General features: G+C 29.8%; 1 protein-coding gene across 4 annotated transcripts in view; it reads left to right on the forward strand.

Annotated features, from left to right (window-relative positions):
- Nucleotides 1-16,913, forward strand: part of LOC107452086 (leishmanolysin-like peptidase, invadolysin) — a 180,460-nt gene that overhangs the window by 129,458 nt on the left and 34,089 nt on the right. For all 4 annotated transcript variants that reach the window (XM_043049228.2, XM_043049194.2, XM_071179858.1 and 1 more), the window contains exon 2: nt 16,592-16,689. In XM_043049228.2, coding sequence (XP_042905162.1) covers nt 16,592-16,689 — 98 coding nt within the window. The remainder of the gene's footprint in view (nt 1-16,591; nt 16,690-16,913) is intronic.

Genomic DNA, 16,913 nt, shown 5'->3' on the forward strand with positions numbered 1-16,913 from the left:
TAGTTTTAGCTTTCTAGATTCTGCTACAAATGATATTCCTTATAACTCCTTATACCATCCCTATTTTTATAAGTATTTTATAGTAAGTACATACTTAATTTTGAGTGTCCACTTACCTTACTATCAACAATGTATCTTAATACTCATTGTACCAAAGTTCGAGGTCTGCATCTCTACTATTTTTTATCTGGTAGAAAACAGTTAAAGCAACCTTTAAAAAAAAATTTAATTTTTTTTATGCTTTACTTTAATTTTTTTAAATACTTCATTTTCTAAGACGCGAAGGATTCTGAAGAACTATGGAAGTTAAAAGTATCAAATGATTGTCTTATGTTGTTTCCAGAGGATCAAAATTCATTTCACAGCATATTATCTATCACAACCTTAAAGAACTTCTTTTTGGCAATATATTAAAACGCCAAGATTTTTTTTAAAACCTTTGTAACCGGCGTTAATCAACCAACTCAATTATAAATTTATTACTATCAATATTCAACTCCGAAGCTTTGTAATTTTAAACCCAGCCCAGGGGACAAGAGAACTCCTAGATCTCCCGTATTAAACTAGCCTACGTGGAGGATTTTCTGATGAAATTAATCATTATTTGTGTTACGTGGAGAGCGAAAATCTCCCACGGTTAGCCTTACGGCAAGGGGATTTTGTCCCATGATCAGTCTAGTCTATCACTGAGAATATTTTATGTCAGCACTAAGGTCGGTGCGAGCCGGAAGCAGAATTCGCATTACAGTTTAAATGCAGAGTATTTATAAATTTTGCTAAATGGTAGTTTATGACTAAGGAAACGAAAGGAGACATAATCTTTAATTCTTCGCACATTTTTTTTAAAAGCTGTATTTTTAAAATGTTTCTTTTCCACTCATGGGATGTAAATCATAATTCATCGAAACACTGCGTGTTTATTAATTTTTTTTTTATGAATAAAACGTTTTTGTTTGAGATTTTATATTAAGGGTAAACATAAATGAAATATATTAGTGTTAGCCTTACTATATATAGTTCACTCGTAGTAATTAAAAAATATGATTTTTTTTAAAAATTATTCAGGCTGTTTGAGTTTTATTTTGCCTAACGTAATTATCAGAATTACACGACACTTTCCTCGTTCAAATAGTGGTGATGTGTAACGTGAGTTTAACGTAACCTCATTAAAGAAATAAAATTCGAAATTTTATGTTCTATATCTTCAAATATATAACCATAAGTATAGAGATTCAGTGAAGTGTCAAAAAGAGAAACGTTTAAACTTTAAAGGTTGTAAATTACTTAAATGTTACTTGAAACCTTCAATTATTTTCAGAAAAAAAATAATAATAATAATAATTTTTAAAGGAAAAAAAAAAATTCTAAAATTCTCACTCAATGTTTTATTGAAGCAGTTATTATTTTAGAGATAAGTACGAATGTGTTACGAAATAACATTATTAAAGCAACTATTAAATTGTGCGGTTAGATAGGCCTGCAAAAAATATAGTTCCCTCTTTCTTTCTTTATTTTTTTTATTTATTTATTTTTTTTTTTTTTTGATCAAAAGTAACAATAATACATCAATAAATTTTTGAAAAACTTCATAATCTAATCTTACCGCCAGGTTTCGATTTTTTTTAAAAAGAAAAATTCTTTAAAACCACCTGAATCAAGTTTTGTGCTGTGTGTGTGTATATATATATATAAAAACCTATAGGAAGTCTTGCTGTCCTCCGTCGACGTCATAGCAGAACACCAGTATTTCCTCCTCCCTCCAATCTTTCCTCGTGTATGCATTACTCTATTGAATTCGGTATGAAAGGGTCTTTCAGATAACAAATTATTGCTTCGACGTATAGTGCACTTAAAGCAGAACAACTGCTGCCACTTGCAAACGAATTTTTCGCTAGCAAAAGTAAATAATTATATTTCAAAAAATTGAAAGATGAAGCCTTCCTATGGGGATGAAACGGGTTCAAATCCCAGCAATGGGTGGTCCATGCGAATTCCGCACCCGTCTCGCACTGATCACAGTGCTGAAGTAAAATATCCTCAGTGGTAGACGGATCATGAATTTGAGTCCCCTTGTCGTCAGGCTTACCTTGGGAGATTTTAGTGGTTTTCCTATCCATGTAACGCAAATGCGGGTTAGTTCCTTTAAAAAGTCCTTCACGACGTCAAATTTCTCCCAATACTTGATACAGCAGTTCTCTTGTCTTCTGAATCGGGTTCAGAATTGCAAGGCTGTGGAGGTGAACATATTTAGTCGTAAACTCTAAAAATTGGTTCTGCTGTTCAACGACGGTTATAAAATAAAATATTGACATCTTATAATTAGTATAAATGGCGTTGACTAAAAATGGGCTTAACTCAACCTAACATTGATGTTTAACTCAAACAAAACTCAAATAGCAAAACTCAACCTAACATTGATGTTTAACTGTTACAAACTTATAATTTTTTTAAAATTAATATATTATTTGGCTCAAAAAAGGCGTAAATTTATGCAACGGCCATTTAAGAGCAACCCTAAATGGCTTCATGAGTAAATTCCTGCTCTTTTTTTTCTTCTTTTTTAATAGATTTGTATGGTTAAATAGTTTTGTTTCCTTTTAATTTCACCAATATATTTCTCCTGTAGAGTATTTTTTTTTTTTAATGCATCAAAAGTAACTTTGAAATCAAAATAATCGATATTTATTAATCTCCATCTTGTCTCTTTGACAAAGTGACACAGCAAAGAAAAATATTTCCTTTACTACATAGTACATTACATTTGGCACTGTTGGCGATAAAAGCCTAGCTTATTTTATCACCTACTCCCAAATGAATGGACGTTCAAGACATAGAAAAGAGAGAAACATCACATTCTCTGACAATTTATTTCAGCCTTTGACCCTGCATCTTTTTTATTTTTTCTCTCTTTCTTTCTTTTTCTTCTTTTTTTTCTTCCTTTTTCCAACAACCGATCCAATACTTTTGTGTCAATGGGCCGCATCGCTTTTCTTTTTATTCTTTTCCTTTCTTTTTTCGTCATCTTTCGTATGTCCATCTGTGTTAGTGCTTTTTTTTTATGTCCCAAAGAAAGAGGTCCCCAACAGCCTTCAGACATCCAACATTATCGGGAATTTTTTTCTCTCTTTTTTTTTCTGAGACAAAAATAATAGATTTAGACGAAGAAAGAAAGTTCCCAATTCCTCCATTGCTTGTTTTATTTCTCTGTTTTTTTGCCCCCCTTACAACTGCGTTCTGTGTGTTAGTGCACCTTAGCGAGCTAACTGAATTCACGTAGCACAACAAACATGAATGACTTGGCTTCTGTTCGCCTCCCGATTCCCGTTTTTTATTGTTTCCTGAAGTGTTTATTGTCCTGAAGGATTCGTTTTTGTTTATATTCAATTTTCCCAGAGTTGTTGCAGCATTTGGGCAACATATTGAAGGATAGTCGTGTCAAAATGAGTAGTGCCCTGAGCCCCAACATCTGAATTGGTTTCGATATTGCGTTCTTTTTATCCATTCTGTGGAGAGTTTTTATTTTTGTGCTTCTGAAACCATTTAATTTGTGAATAAAATTTAAGAATTGTAGACTTACAAATCTGTTCATGTTACCATGCTATTTAAAGATTTTTTTACATAGCCTGACGTATTTAATAATTAAAATAAATCTATAAATAAATAAATGAATTATATGGAATGTTTTGTTAATATTCTAATTAATCGAACTAATGGAAAATTTAGGAAAGGGGGACTATTTAAATCTGTGGAATCGGAATTTACTCTATTATTACTAATGCGCCAAAAAAAAAAAAAAGGATCTCCCTGAATAACTTTTAATCTAATGTTCGAATCCTCACATTCTTAGACTTAATCTTAATGGCTTAAGAACGTTAATTGAAGTATGCTAATTAATAAGTGCAGACGATATTTAAAGTTACGAAATCAGGCACAAAAACGTACTTTCTCTGAGTAAACATACCTTTTTTCTAGCGAACTCGAACTTCTGACCATCAAAATGTAGAGGGTAGCAGCAATCTGGAAAATATGGTTCCCATAGTTTGGTCAGGAGAGTGCTCAAAAGTTTGGACCCTTTAATGTTAATTTTATTTTTTGCGTATTCGAGAGTTTTTCAAGAGAATTAAAAAAAAATTTGTACGCAATCATAAAATTCGTTTATCTAAAGATAATTTCATGTAAAAAAATAACTTTTAAAATTGAATTGTAAGGTATTCAAATTTTTACGTCATTTTAAAGAATATAATTTTACTATGCAAAAATACAAAATTTTGAGCAAAGTCGGTTCAATAGTTCCTGAAATATTGAATTTTAAATATCTGACTTTTTTGAAATTGAGTGAATTTGACTGATTCTGACTTTTTTTTTAATTTTTCAGGAACTATTCAACTGAATTTGCTCAAAATTTTGCATTTTTGCATTGTAAAATTATATTCTTTAAAATGATGTAAAAAATTGTATAACATACGATTCAATTTTTTCCCCATTCTTAAATAAAATAATAAAAAATTGAAAATATCTACTAAGCGCTATTTTTTGCATGGAATTATCTTTGGCTTAACGAATTTTGAAATTGAGTGTAAAAATTTTTTAATTCGCTTAAAAGGTTCTCGAGATACACGCAAAAAGTAAAATTAACATTAAGGGATCAAAACTTTGGAGTGCTCTTTTGACCAAACTATTGGGATCATATTTCTCAGATTGCGGCTACCCTCTACGTTTTGGGGGTCAGAGAAAGTACGTTTTTGTGCCTGATTTCGTAACTTAAAATATCGTTTGCACTTATTAATCAGCATATTTGAGATCACCCCCTCGAGCCATTAAGATTGAGTTTTCAAACGTGAAGATCCGATCATCATTAGATCAAAAGTTATTCAGGTTGGGTTTTTTTTCTTGCACTGTGCATTGTTTAAAATTGCTAATTTATCAAAACAGTTATAGATTTAAGATCCAAAAGCCATTTAACCATTTTAATTTTTGTTTCTCGCTCTGCTGTTTAAATAATACTAAATTTTTATTTTTAAATTGGCAACATTTTTGTAAACTGGTAACATCAAGTAAGTACTATATAGTAAAGATGAGTTAGAAAACGATTTTGTTTCTTACATCTCATCTATATTACCGGCAAAGTTGGAAATTATGTACAGTGTCCGGCGTCTTTAGAAAAAATAAGAAATATGAAATCATACGAGACATTGTTACCTTCAGGCAGATATCTAGACATTGACTATTATAACAAATGTTCCTTAGGCAAAACATGATAGTATGGTATTATGTAATTAACACTAAACATACTACATGTAAACATGATAGTATGGTATTATGTACCGTTCAAAAGACCGATTATTGTATATTGTATTGTAACGTATTGTAAAGTGATGGTATGTTTAGTGTTTACACAACGCGCTAGTATGGTTTGCTACTATGTTGTAAATACCAGAAAAGGAAACAACGCATTATTCTTCGCTTTCTCTTTTTTTTAAAAATATTACTGAGTTGAAGACTTGTAAAATAAAAATATTACTAACTACTGTAAAATGTTCTTTGCAGCAAAATAATTAAATTTCAGAAGTGCACTTTTTTTTTATTTTATTGTTATCACGGTTGATGGTTTTGCACCATTCTTGTTATTTTTCTCCTTTTGGTACACTAAAAATATTTTATATGGTGTGTTGAATATTAAGCTATTGCAACGTGGCATAAAACAATACTTTTTGTAAGTGCTTAGAGTTAGAATTTTTATGAATGTTCTACTAGGTCCAGCCACGTGCTTTCACTGTATCGGAAGGTGATGGTAGTCGTATTGATCCTGCATTCTGACGTCATTAGCCGAGATAGGAAAACTGTGTTTTATGTGGCCTGGCTAATCGAGCGATTTTATATATTAATTACAAAATAACTACTAAACCCGCTGAACTGAAATTGGTGTCTTTAGTCATAAAATGGCATGTAGTTTCGTTTAAAAAGTATATATATACTATGCTGGTTCTCATTTTTGAATTGAAAATAACTATAGAATCGGGCTCTTTTCTCCGAGAATCTTGATTTTGAAAATGTGGTAAAATTAGATCCTGTTTATATGAAGAACACGGTAAACCTGCCTTTCAATGAGTTGAAGTTTTAAATGCTTCGTCGATTCCGTTTTTCAGCAGAATTTTGGGAAAGTTTCAATTTTAAGATGAAAAATAGTGTGAAAAGTTTGCTTTTAAGGTAAAATATTTTGTGAAGGGTCCATTTTTACAATAAAATAATTTGTGAAAGGTCCGTTTTCCTGGTTGCGTCGATCTATTTCAAAGCTGATACATTGAATTTTTAAAAACAGAACCACTCCGTTAATTCTTAGGTAATCTAAGTATTCTTACTGAATATAATTAGTTGTGCTATTAATTCCAAGTTCTATTATTTTCATTCCGTCGTATACACTGTATTCTATGTTCATTTTCTGCATACCATAGTGAAAAGTGGGTTTACATTGATCGCCCCCTCCTGCGATTCCTAGAATGTAATGACGTCACTAGTTTGAATACCATTATGCAACCAACCTTAAAGTCAGATGTTCTCTGTCGTTTAATTAAAGCTCCATTTACGGTATCTTCATCAGATAACCGTAATTTCAGCTCAAATCTAATGTTCTCCACTGACACAAGTTGTTTGTAGTTTGCGACGTTAGATACGTTATTTTGCACCAACTCTGTGTTCGCGTAATTGCTCTTAAATGAGCTGCTCTTCTCTGGATACATAATATTTTATGAACTATGAAATTTCGAACTCTATTTCTTTCGAGGTTGGTTGAGTTTATGAGCTTTTGTTGAAAATCGCTGTTGGTTATTAAACGAGCTTACTTTTATCAGAGAAATGTTTACCTTTTCTTTTAAATGGTTAAACCTTGTGTTATTGCGGATAATAATACACTTGACGTTTTATTTTTCTAGTTTTACACAAAAGTTTCATTTGTAAGTTCATGGATGATTCATGGTGATTTGAACAAAACGTTTAGTTTATTCAGAAAAAAATTATCTCATCGAAGCGCCAGAATTTGAATAAAAATCTTTTGGTGTTTTTAAAAAGGACAAACAATTATGAGAGATAGTTTTTACTGTCAAAAAATAAATTTTATGAAAATGCTATGCCATTAATAATTGCCATGTTGTAAAAAATAAATGAAGTTAAAATAAATTGCTTAGTATGGTAAAAATTTGAGATTACAAACAGAAAGAAATAGCACTTCCCTGTTTAAATGTAACTTTAAATTCAGTTCAACTTTAAATTTAAAAAATTAAGATCAATATTAATTTTATGACTAATTTTTTTTTTATGAATTAAAGGTTATATTTTAATCTGGCATAAATCTTCATGTTCCTTATGTAAATTTTACAGCATTTTTTGATAAATGTATGCAATTACAAACTTCTCTTACTTCGGATGGTATATATGTAGCAAATATTCGATATGTTAGAAATTAAATTGCTTTACATTTATTTTTTATTGTCATAATTTGGGTTTCAAATTATAATAATATTCAATAAGTATGAAAAACTTGGCTATTGTGGAAGGGGGCTAAAACATCATATGCTAGTAACTCTGAGTACGCAAAAATAGAGCGTGCACTTCTCTTATTTTAATTACGATATGCTTGAAATGTTAATCTTCTCGGAAAATACTTTCACATTTCATAAAAATACCAACAATCTATTTTCATTAAAGAATATATTGTGGATTTTCTATGATTGTTCTTGATATCTCTTTAAATTTAAACATTAACACTTTCGGAATTGGTTTCAAGTTATATGCTTATAAATTATCCACATGATATATATATATAATTTTTTTTTTAAATTTAAAAATCAGTAATCCTTAACCTGTCAAATCCTAGTATAGCATTACTTTTTCTTTATCCGTCATTCTAGTTTTTCGAATAAAAGAAACATACTACATCTATTTGTTACATATAACGTCGTGTGTTTTATGTATTTGGACCATTCTAACGGCAGAGTGTAATCTTGATCTTCTTGTTGCAATTTTTTTTAAACATAAGGAGAGAAAGGGCGGGTATTTTTAGGACGTTTAATAAATTCGTTTTCTGGCCCTACGGGAATTCTTTGGGGCCAATCTCTGTGAAAACTCTTGCAGCCATATATCTTGGCGATATTTATTGTTATGGTCTTGTTGGAATGGGATTTGAGGACTTTAGATGCTTCTTATTTCCGTCTCGTTTCATCTGAAATATTTCTCTTTAGAGGTTGGGCATATGAACTCAATGTGGAATGTGTTCTTTGTCTCATAAATAGTTTTAAAAAATTATATTGGGATAGAAGTGAAAGATTCGTATTAAATATGCTTGTAGGGATGCTGGAATCACAGAATTTAGAAAAATTTAGAAATCAACCACAGAATGACTTTGAAGCCTTTCATTTCAATATTCTTTTTTTTTTCTCATCACGCGAGCATGAAAATCATGTTGATTGAGAGTTGCAACTTTTAAAAAAAGAGCATCAAGTAACATCATATGTGTATATATATATTATGGTGAGTAAGAATAGTCAGTTATTATTAATACTAACTAGTCAATATTAATCGAATAAGGCGGTAAATCGAATAAGCAAATTTATCACATTAACCGGTTATTACTAATAATAACCAATGAAGTTCGGTCGCTGTCATTCTTTTGCATTTTTATTGGGAATATATTTCTGTTCTGTATCGTGATCTGCCACGCCAACTACATTCGCCAAATCCCCAAATTAATTTTAAACAGTTTTTTTTTTTTTTTTTTTTTTTTAAAAAATNTTTTTTTTTTTTTACAGTTGTTTGCCAGGGGGTAGCTACGAGTTATACCTTACAACTTGGTCCCTTTCTGTGAATTTTTTTTTTTTTTTGATCTCTCGCAGGCCGCTGCCCGGAAGTTATTCTGCACAGATCACGATACGGAAATCTCCTCTTTTTATTTCTCACTTTGACCTAGATAAGCGGTTATTATTAATTTTGGCCAGTTAGTATTAATAATAAACTGGATCTATCTCTTTAACCGTAAATGTTCGAAGCCTAAAACTGGCAGATATCAAGATGATAGAATTAACTTATAGCTTACATAAATAGATAAACTTTAAGAAATAAAATGGAAGTTAACAAAGTAAAAGTGCTTAATATGATACCTGCAAGTGACGTAGTTCTGGTATCTCGATCCTGACGTGTAGTTGAAACGTGGCATTTGTTTTCGTTACCAACTGTTCTTTCCATTCTATTTTGAGTAAGCCAAGCCCGTCAAGTATCAATTCACTTAAAATACACATTCTATATTCTTTCATAAAGATTTCAATTCTTTCACTATATATTTCTTATTTAACACAAAAGACAAGCATGAAGCCATGCAGGACATAATCTTATTATGGATCAAAGCTGCCAGGTACACAAAGTAAAAATGTGTCACGGTTACTATAAAAAACACAAACAAATAGAAAAATCTATTTTAAGGAAAAGACGCAGACGTGAAAGAATCATATTTCCACAAATTCGATATGCGATACGGCGTTGTATTTAATAAACTTCCCTCCCTTTTATTAACATTCTAATTTATATGGAGAAACTGAGCTCGACTTTAACAAGCTATTTTGCTTATAAACGATCAGCTGACGTTGAAGTCATATGTTATATGTATGGGTATCCGTGATCTTCTTGAAGTGCGAGTACCCAACTGAGTAATAGGTAAATTAAAAGAGGTAAAAAATACGTGATGAAGTAATCACAATGCTGCTGATTAACATGAGTGCCGTTGCTACTTGTTATCTATTATAAGTCTATCATCTTTAAAGTTTTGAATGTGTTGTTCTTTGTCTCATTTATAGATTTAAAAAATTAAATTTGGAAAAACCTGATAGATTTTTAATAAATTTGTTTATTAACATTATTGTTGTAGTTACCTCATGTTTATTATAAGCCTAATCTACTGACAAATACTTTTTGGACCTTAAGAGTATACTCTGTGTGATACAAGAAAAGTTATTTTTGTAAACAAAAATTAATGGTCGAGCAACAAAAATGGGCAATAAATCAATATGGCCAAATAACAACAAACATGGCCAAAGTTAAATACTACAATGTTCCAATTTTAGCCTTGACTTGAGTTTAAAAAAGAACATGTTCTTAAGACTTCATATTTATTCTACAAAGCGTGTGTGGATCATGCATGATGCATGTTTAATTTTTTCTTCTTTTTTTTCGTTTTCTCATTCGAAGGTCATGTGTTTTAAGTTTTACTTATTGTTTATAGTGATACAATTAGTGCAAAAAACTGCTTTTTTACAATGTGCATTGGTATTTCTATGATAATTGTAAAACTTTTCTATGTTTCCATTGAAGAATTAAGTCAAATTGAGAAAAAAATCCTTCCAATATAGGGGAAATAATATACTGTGGTAGAACTAAATGAGTATAATAACTTTTATTTTTTTACAGAAATCAATTAAGAATGAAATAGTTTTACTTGAAAATATTTTGAAAGTTTTAATCGTTTTAGTTTGGTAATAAATTGTTATTTATATGATTTAAAAATAAAAAAAATTCAAACGTTTGACATAATAACCTCATCTATAACTTTCATTTCATCCTACGTCCCATTGCCATCACGCAGTCATGTGTAATTCTTTACTCTCAATTAAAATATCTCGAGATGAATGACAAGGCTTCTTACCTGTTCCGAACACCCTTTCTCAATTTCTCTTACATGTCAGAAGAACACTTTCTATAAGCGTTTCGCAAAAACACGGCCCTGTACTCAATTCGATACGTGTCTTGTGTCAAGGTAATCTCTTCTATTTTTTTTAAAACGAATCTTTTCCTCTTTGATCTGCAAGACTAATCCATTTTTCTAAAGGACAGGTCAGTTTGCTGACCAAAAGCAGTCTGGACCCAATCTTGTGCTGCGTAACTTGACTGATTTTATTCCAACCACGCCTTGAAGGTCATGAAGACAGCACTTCGCTGATTTTTGACGTTCGTAATTAAGTTGTTCTACTGTTATTCGGGCGAGGTTATTGATATTCCACTCGTATGTCTTGACGTAAAGTAATTAATAGTTAAGTAGAATCGCTACATTTGGGAATTATATCGATGAAGAGCTCGTTGTTTTATTAGTTAAGACGTTTTGTTTTAAATTTTCGAAAATCTTGTCAGTATGACGTTCGTTTATAACCTTGATAGTTTAACTACTTGTACTTGACGAAAGTAGTTTAAATTTTAAATGGAGTTATTACCCATTTGTCTTAAAAATAATATTTTTTCTTCCCATATGTTTTATTTTCACCTATAGTTATTGTTTTGGGTTACGAATTTGAGTATAAATTCAGAATATTGATACCTAGTATTTTCATCAATAATGTATAATAATGGAGACTCAATTTTGGAAAAATGTAACAATAAAAATTTAATTGGAATAAATTCTCCTAGGTTTTTTCCCCCAAATATTAAGTCTAAAAGTTCATGGTTTGCTTTTTATTTAATTAGGGGGCTGAGCCCCCTGTTCGCTCTGCTCACCAGCCCCCGTGATTGCTTCTCATTCATCATTGTTTTTTCTTCTCTTTCTTAAAAATCGATAAATAAAGATCATTTTTCTTATAAAATATAAAATGATTATAACTTTATGGCAGCACATTTTATTAAATTGTTAATTGAAACGAAATGGAAGCATACCTGTATTTGACAAACAATCGACTGTACTTGAATAAACATTTTAACTTAGAAATGCACCTGAAATACTTATATGAGAAGTAATTTTATTTTTTTCCCATAAATGTAGATAAATAAAGATTTTATAAATATGTCAATCGTAAGAATTTAAAAAACAATCAACTCTACTTGAAGAAAAAAAAAATTCAACTTCACACAGAATGTAGGACAGAAAAAGAAGTCATAAATGAGAAGTAATTTTACTTTTTAACAATATCTAACGATAACCTTGTATCATATAATAGTTCGCATTAAAAAATATTTTATCTCCCTTCAGTATTGAAATTTTTTAAAAATTTCGATGTAAATGTTAAGATTTGTGTGTGGCAACATCTAATCTCTCTCTTATTTTTTTTAATTTAAATTCCTGTTTTTTTTGTTGTTACTTTTGACATTAATTCAAGGGCGAACTTATATTATATAATTGTTATTTGAAGAAAAAAATTGCAAAAAAGCAATTAAAATTCCAAAAACTTTCGAATTGGAATTTCGAAAAAGAAAAAAAAAACTCATTAATTTTATAATTTAAAATGGTCAGCATGTCATATTTCAACTCTGTAGTGACATTTATGAAAGCTATAGATCGGTCAACAATTTTTTTTCTTCTTTCCAACGTTAATAATTCTAGAACTAATAATTGAATCGTAAATTTTTTTTTTTATTTCAACGAACTCATTGTACATTTTTTCACGCACCTTCGTAATTTCAAGCTTCTAAATCTTAATAGTTTTTTTTATTTTATTTATTTATTTATATTTATTTTTTTGCCGCAAAATAAAACGCAACGTAAAGCAGCAATAAGAAAAAATGCTTAAAAGAGCTCTTAAAATTGCAGTAACTTTTGAACCAATCTAAATTTCCATTTAAAAAAAAAAAGCCCTATCAAAAATAGTCTTTCCAGCTTTGTATAATACCTAAGGCCTTCTGAGCTGCTCGCATGACATTTTTTTCTTCAAGTTTATTAGCTAACGATTCCTAAACTAATAATCGAATGCTTTTTATTCCATTGTAAGCTCTGCACATTTTTCTACGCATCTTAGTAACATCTAGTTTCTTAGTTTAATAGTTTTTATATAGCAAATCAAAATGCAACGTTAAGTTAAACATTCAAAGCAACGGCGGCCCTTACGATTTTTTAATTACGATTAATTACAATTTTTTAGTATAGAGAGATACTAATATATGTTGTACTATTTATAACTCCGTTTTGGATGAAAATACACAACTATCATTTTTTGACAAACTATTAGAATTTTAACTACAAATCTAACAAGATACTTTTCAACCTTACAATGTGGCCATTATTAGTGATGATTTTACTTTATTGGCTGACACGATAGCATCAGTTGAGAGTGTTTTAAAACATAAAACTAGTAAAAAACATTTAATCCAAATCATTGGAATTATCGCAAGATAAAAAATATATATAAAAATGACAAAATAGTAACTTATGGTGAAAAAATAAATATGTGCTTTTGTTTCTAAAATAATTGGATATATTTTAAAACCTAAATGAATAGTAGCTAACTTTTTTTTAACAGTTCTATTGTTAATAACAAAAATTTTGCGTGTTTAAGGATCCTAGTAGATTTCCACGTAGTTACGTCTACTACTGTTTCTTAAGATATATTGCTTGTAAACTGTGATTTCGGGGTATTTATGTTTTTAAGTTCTAAGTAAGAATCATTCACATTATTTTTTTTTTTCATTTAAATTGACAGTATATAGTGCTCAAATTGTTGAAAACGTTTAACCGTACAATTTTTAATTTTTACTTTTTTGAAATTGCGTGGAAACATCTGTGCAAATTTTTCTGAAAGTCTTTCGCTTGACAGAATCTTTAAATAAATTATTTTCCCATTTTTTCTTATACATATGCACCCCTCAGAATATGCGGGTAGATACAGATTCCACTACCCCGATGCGTCCTACTAAATCAGTGTTTCCCAAAGTGTGGTACGCGTACCCCCAGTGGTACGGGGACAGTTTAGTGGGGGTATGCGTTCTCATGCGAATTATCTTGCAACGAACTAAAATTTAAAAAAAAAAAAAAATTAAAAACAAAGCTAGCCATGAAAATTTGCTGTTACATATATTTCTATTGACTATTTTTTGTAGAGTTAACACTTAATAATTAGTAGTGTTAACAGCCAGTTGGGATTCTTATTTTTTGTGCAAAAGTTTTTTATTAGCGGTACACAGCGTTACGAAAAATTTGCAAAGGGTACACAAAAGTCATAAGTTTGGGAAACACTGTACTAAATGATATTACATTCTCTTATTATATTTACTTACTCATATTTTTTCCATACTGTTTTTTGTGCCATACTATGTTTATAACCCCTTTATTTCTGAGTACCGTTCAGGGTTAATACAACTCTTGTGTCATTAAAATCTACTTTCAATCTTATCAGTAAAAGGAATATTCAAATTAATGTAATTAATATTCAATAAAAAGAATTTAAATTCTTTACTTTTTTTTTGGACTTACTAAACTGATAGAGATACGGATATAAAAAATAATTTTCTGCAGCCCATTTATTCTATGAATCGTCTGCTCACTTCGCCATAATTCACAACGATGAAATTCTGAACACTTATAGCAGATACAGATTGTCAAAAAATAATGGAAATAAATATGACTCGAATGAATTCATCAAATTGAAGAAGAAGAAGGAAAAATTCACCTCTAATGTGATAAATAGAGCACGAATTCACCTAAAAAGTAAAAAAAAAAGTGTATAAATAAATGTCCACGCCCTAGGTGCACTCTATCCCTGCCCATCCATTTTGGAATGATTGATACGCCCTGATCGAACATCCGCCCCACATCGAGCAAATACACTACCGAAACTATCTGAGCAAAAAATTATATGGGAATCACGCAACCATGGGGATGTGTCCAATATGGGGTGGACTGGGATAACTGTGGTCAATTTGAAGGAAGAGTTGAGTTTAGAGGTTTTCTTTCTGAAAAATGATGGAAGAGGTATTTGTAGTAGACGACATCTGAGATGTGTTGTAGGAAGCTTTTAAAGAGTAAGTAAAGGCGATCAAAATGAATTTTTTAATATACAATTCGATTTTGATGTGAGCCCGAAAAATTAACTACTTCTTGCCGCGATGTTATATATTTTTTAAACGTAATTGTGTACTTAGTGTGGAATTGATCATTCTATCAAATAAAATGGATTTTGTTTTCTTCTTATGCATGAGAAATGCATTTTGTTTTAAGACCAACACTACTCTTTTTCGAATTTTTTTTTTTTTTCAAAACTTTTTTTTCGAAACTTTTTTTATATCAACGGTTCCCAATTTTTTTCAGTCATGGAACCCTAAAAGATCATCCGGACGATTAGCAGGTGTAAAGGGACAAAACGAAAAAAACTCTCGAAACGAAGAAAACATTCGAAAAAACGAAAAATTAATTCAGAAACATTAAGTGTGAATGAATTTTTTTCATTATTTTATCAATAAATCTTAAAATTGGGTTTTATGTTAAGCAATTGATTTTCTAATGTCTGAAAAAATCTTTTGAGGGTTCATTAATTTTTCAAAAAAATACCGCTATATAAAGGGGAAAAAAATTATCTTTCATTAGTTCCAGTTTAAAAGATTGTTTGATTAACTAAGAAATTATTTGATTTGTACTGTTCAATGCCCATCAAGATATTTACCTTTCCCAAGACGCCTCAGTTATCTTTGTCTTATTTTCTTTGTCTTATTTTCTTCGTCAAACCTAGTTTATTACACCGTTTCTTTAAGTGCGTATTATTGTAGCGTTATAGCCTATTCCAGCTCTGCCAATATTACATTTAACGTTTCTTCTTACTAATCTTTATTTTTACATTTAGTCCTTTATTTAAATAATATTAGACTGGAACGCGTATATTTGCTATAATTAAATGGAATCTTCTACCATACTTTCTATTTAACTTTAACAGTAGCGATAAAACTTAAGAAGTTAAAAAGAAAAATGGTATTTTAAATATTGTGCAATAAGTAGCTAAAACATCCACCGTGCAGCAAAAGCATAATTTAATTTTTTTGCGTGAGCTGCATTTAATGTACTATTTAAATATAATTTTCATTGTTCTAAATTGTTATAAGGAAGTTTTGTAAATCATCACTTCACAGCAGTTTTATCTTTTTGTAAGCATTTTGTTTAATAATGTTATTTTTTATATTCTATTTTTTTTGTTTGACTGTATTATGTTTTTAGTCGCTAATTTTTCCCCAGAAATATTTTCTTAAAAATATTACATAATATTTTCCTGCTCTCAGTAGGTTTTCGATGAAATTACCTGATCGATGATGGACTTAATCTGTACATATTTTTTTATTTTTTTTATAATTCGCTAATTTGATCTAAGAAAATTGACTTTGCTTTTCTTTTATATGTAATTAGATTTTTTTCCTACTGTCACATTATCTCTATGTTTTCCTCTGAAAAACTAGCTTTTTTTTTAGTTGCTTTTCACTGTATTCTTTGTTATTTTTGTATAATAAAATATATTTTATGAACTTGATCTCTTAACAGGATACTTTTAATTAATGCTATCTTTTTGGATATTTTTAGTTTTTGAGATTTTTTTTAAAGGGAAACACTTGTTTAAAAACGTCAAAAAATCCCATCTGGAATGTCATCAAGGAACGAAATTTTAGAATTTAAGAAATAGTTTCAGTATAATATATTCAAAGAAATGCGAGAGGTCGAACAAATGAACGAATATTAATTGATATGACCCTACGAATGATTTTTTATATTCAATGTTTGATTTTGAATGTTCAAAAGGATTATTATTCAGTGCTAACCATTTTTGTTTCTTCCTTTTTTTCTCTCATGACATTCGCTTTTTTTTTTTTTTTTCAGGTCCAACACGTCCATTTGGAACCACATCATATAGTTCGTAAAAGAAGTATTTCTCAACCCCTTAGAATAAAAAAATTTTATGACAAAAGTGTTTACAGGTATAACTCTTTATTTGTCTTTAATTAATTTAATCAATATGTTTCTTCTTTTATATTACGAAGATAGACTGTAGTTTCACAATTTAGTAAGACCTGAAAATAACCGTTAGCCACGTGGCGTGTTAAAAAAAAAAATAGTGGCGGCATAAATTATATAAGCTACGAATTACTTTTTCCCATCGTTTTTTTTTTCTTCTTCCAAAAATCGTTTAATGTTTCGTTTA

Source organism: Parasteatoda tepidariorum, chromosome 4 (genome assembly GCF_043381705.1).
Source record: "Parasteatoda tepidariorum isolate YZ-2023 chromosome 4, CAS_Ptep_4.0, whole genome shotgun sequence".
Classification (NCBI taxonomy): Eukaryota; Metazoa; Arthropoda; class Arachnida; order Araneae; family Theridiidae; genus Parasteatoda; species Parasteatoda tepidariorum.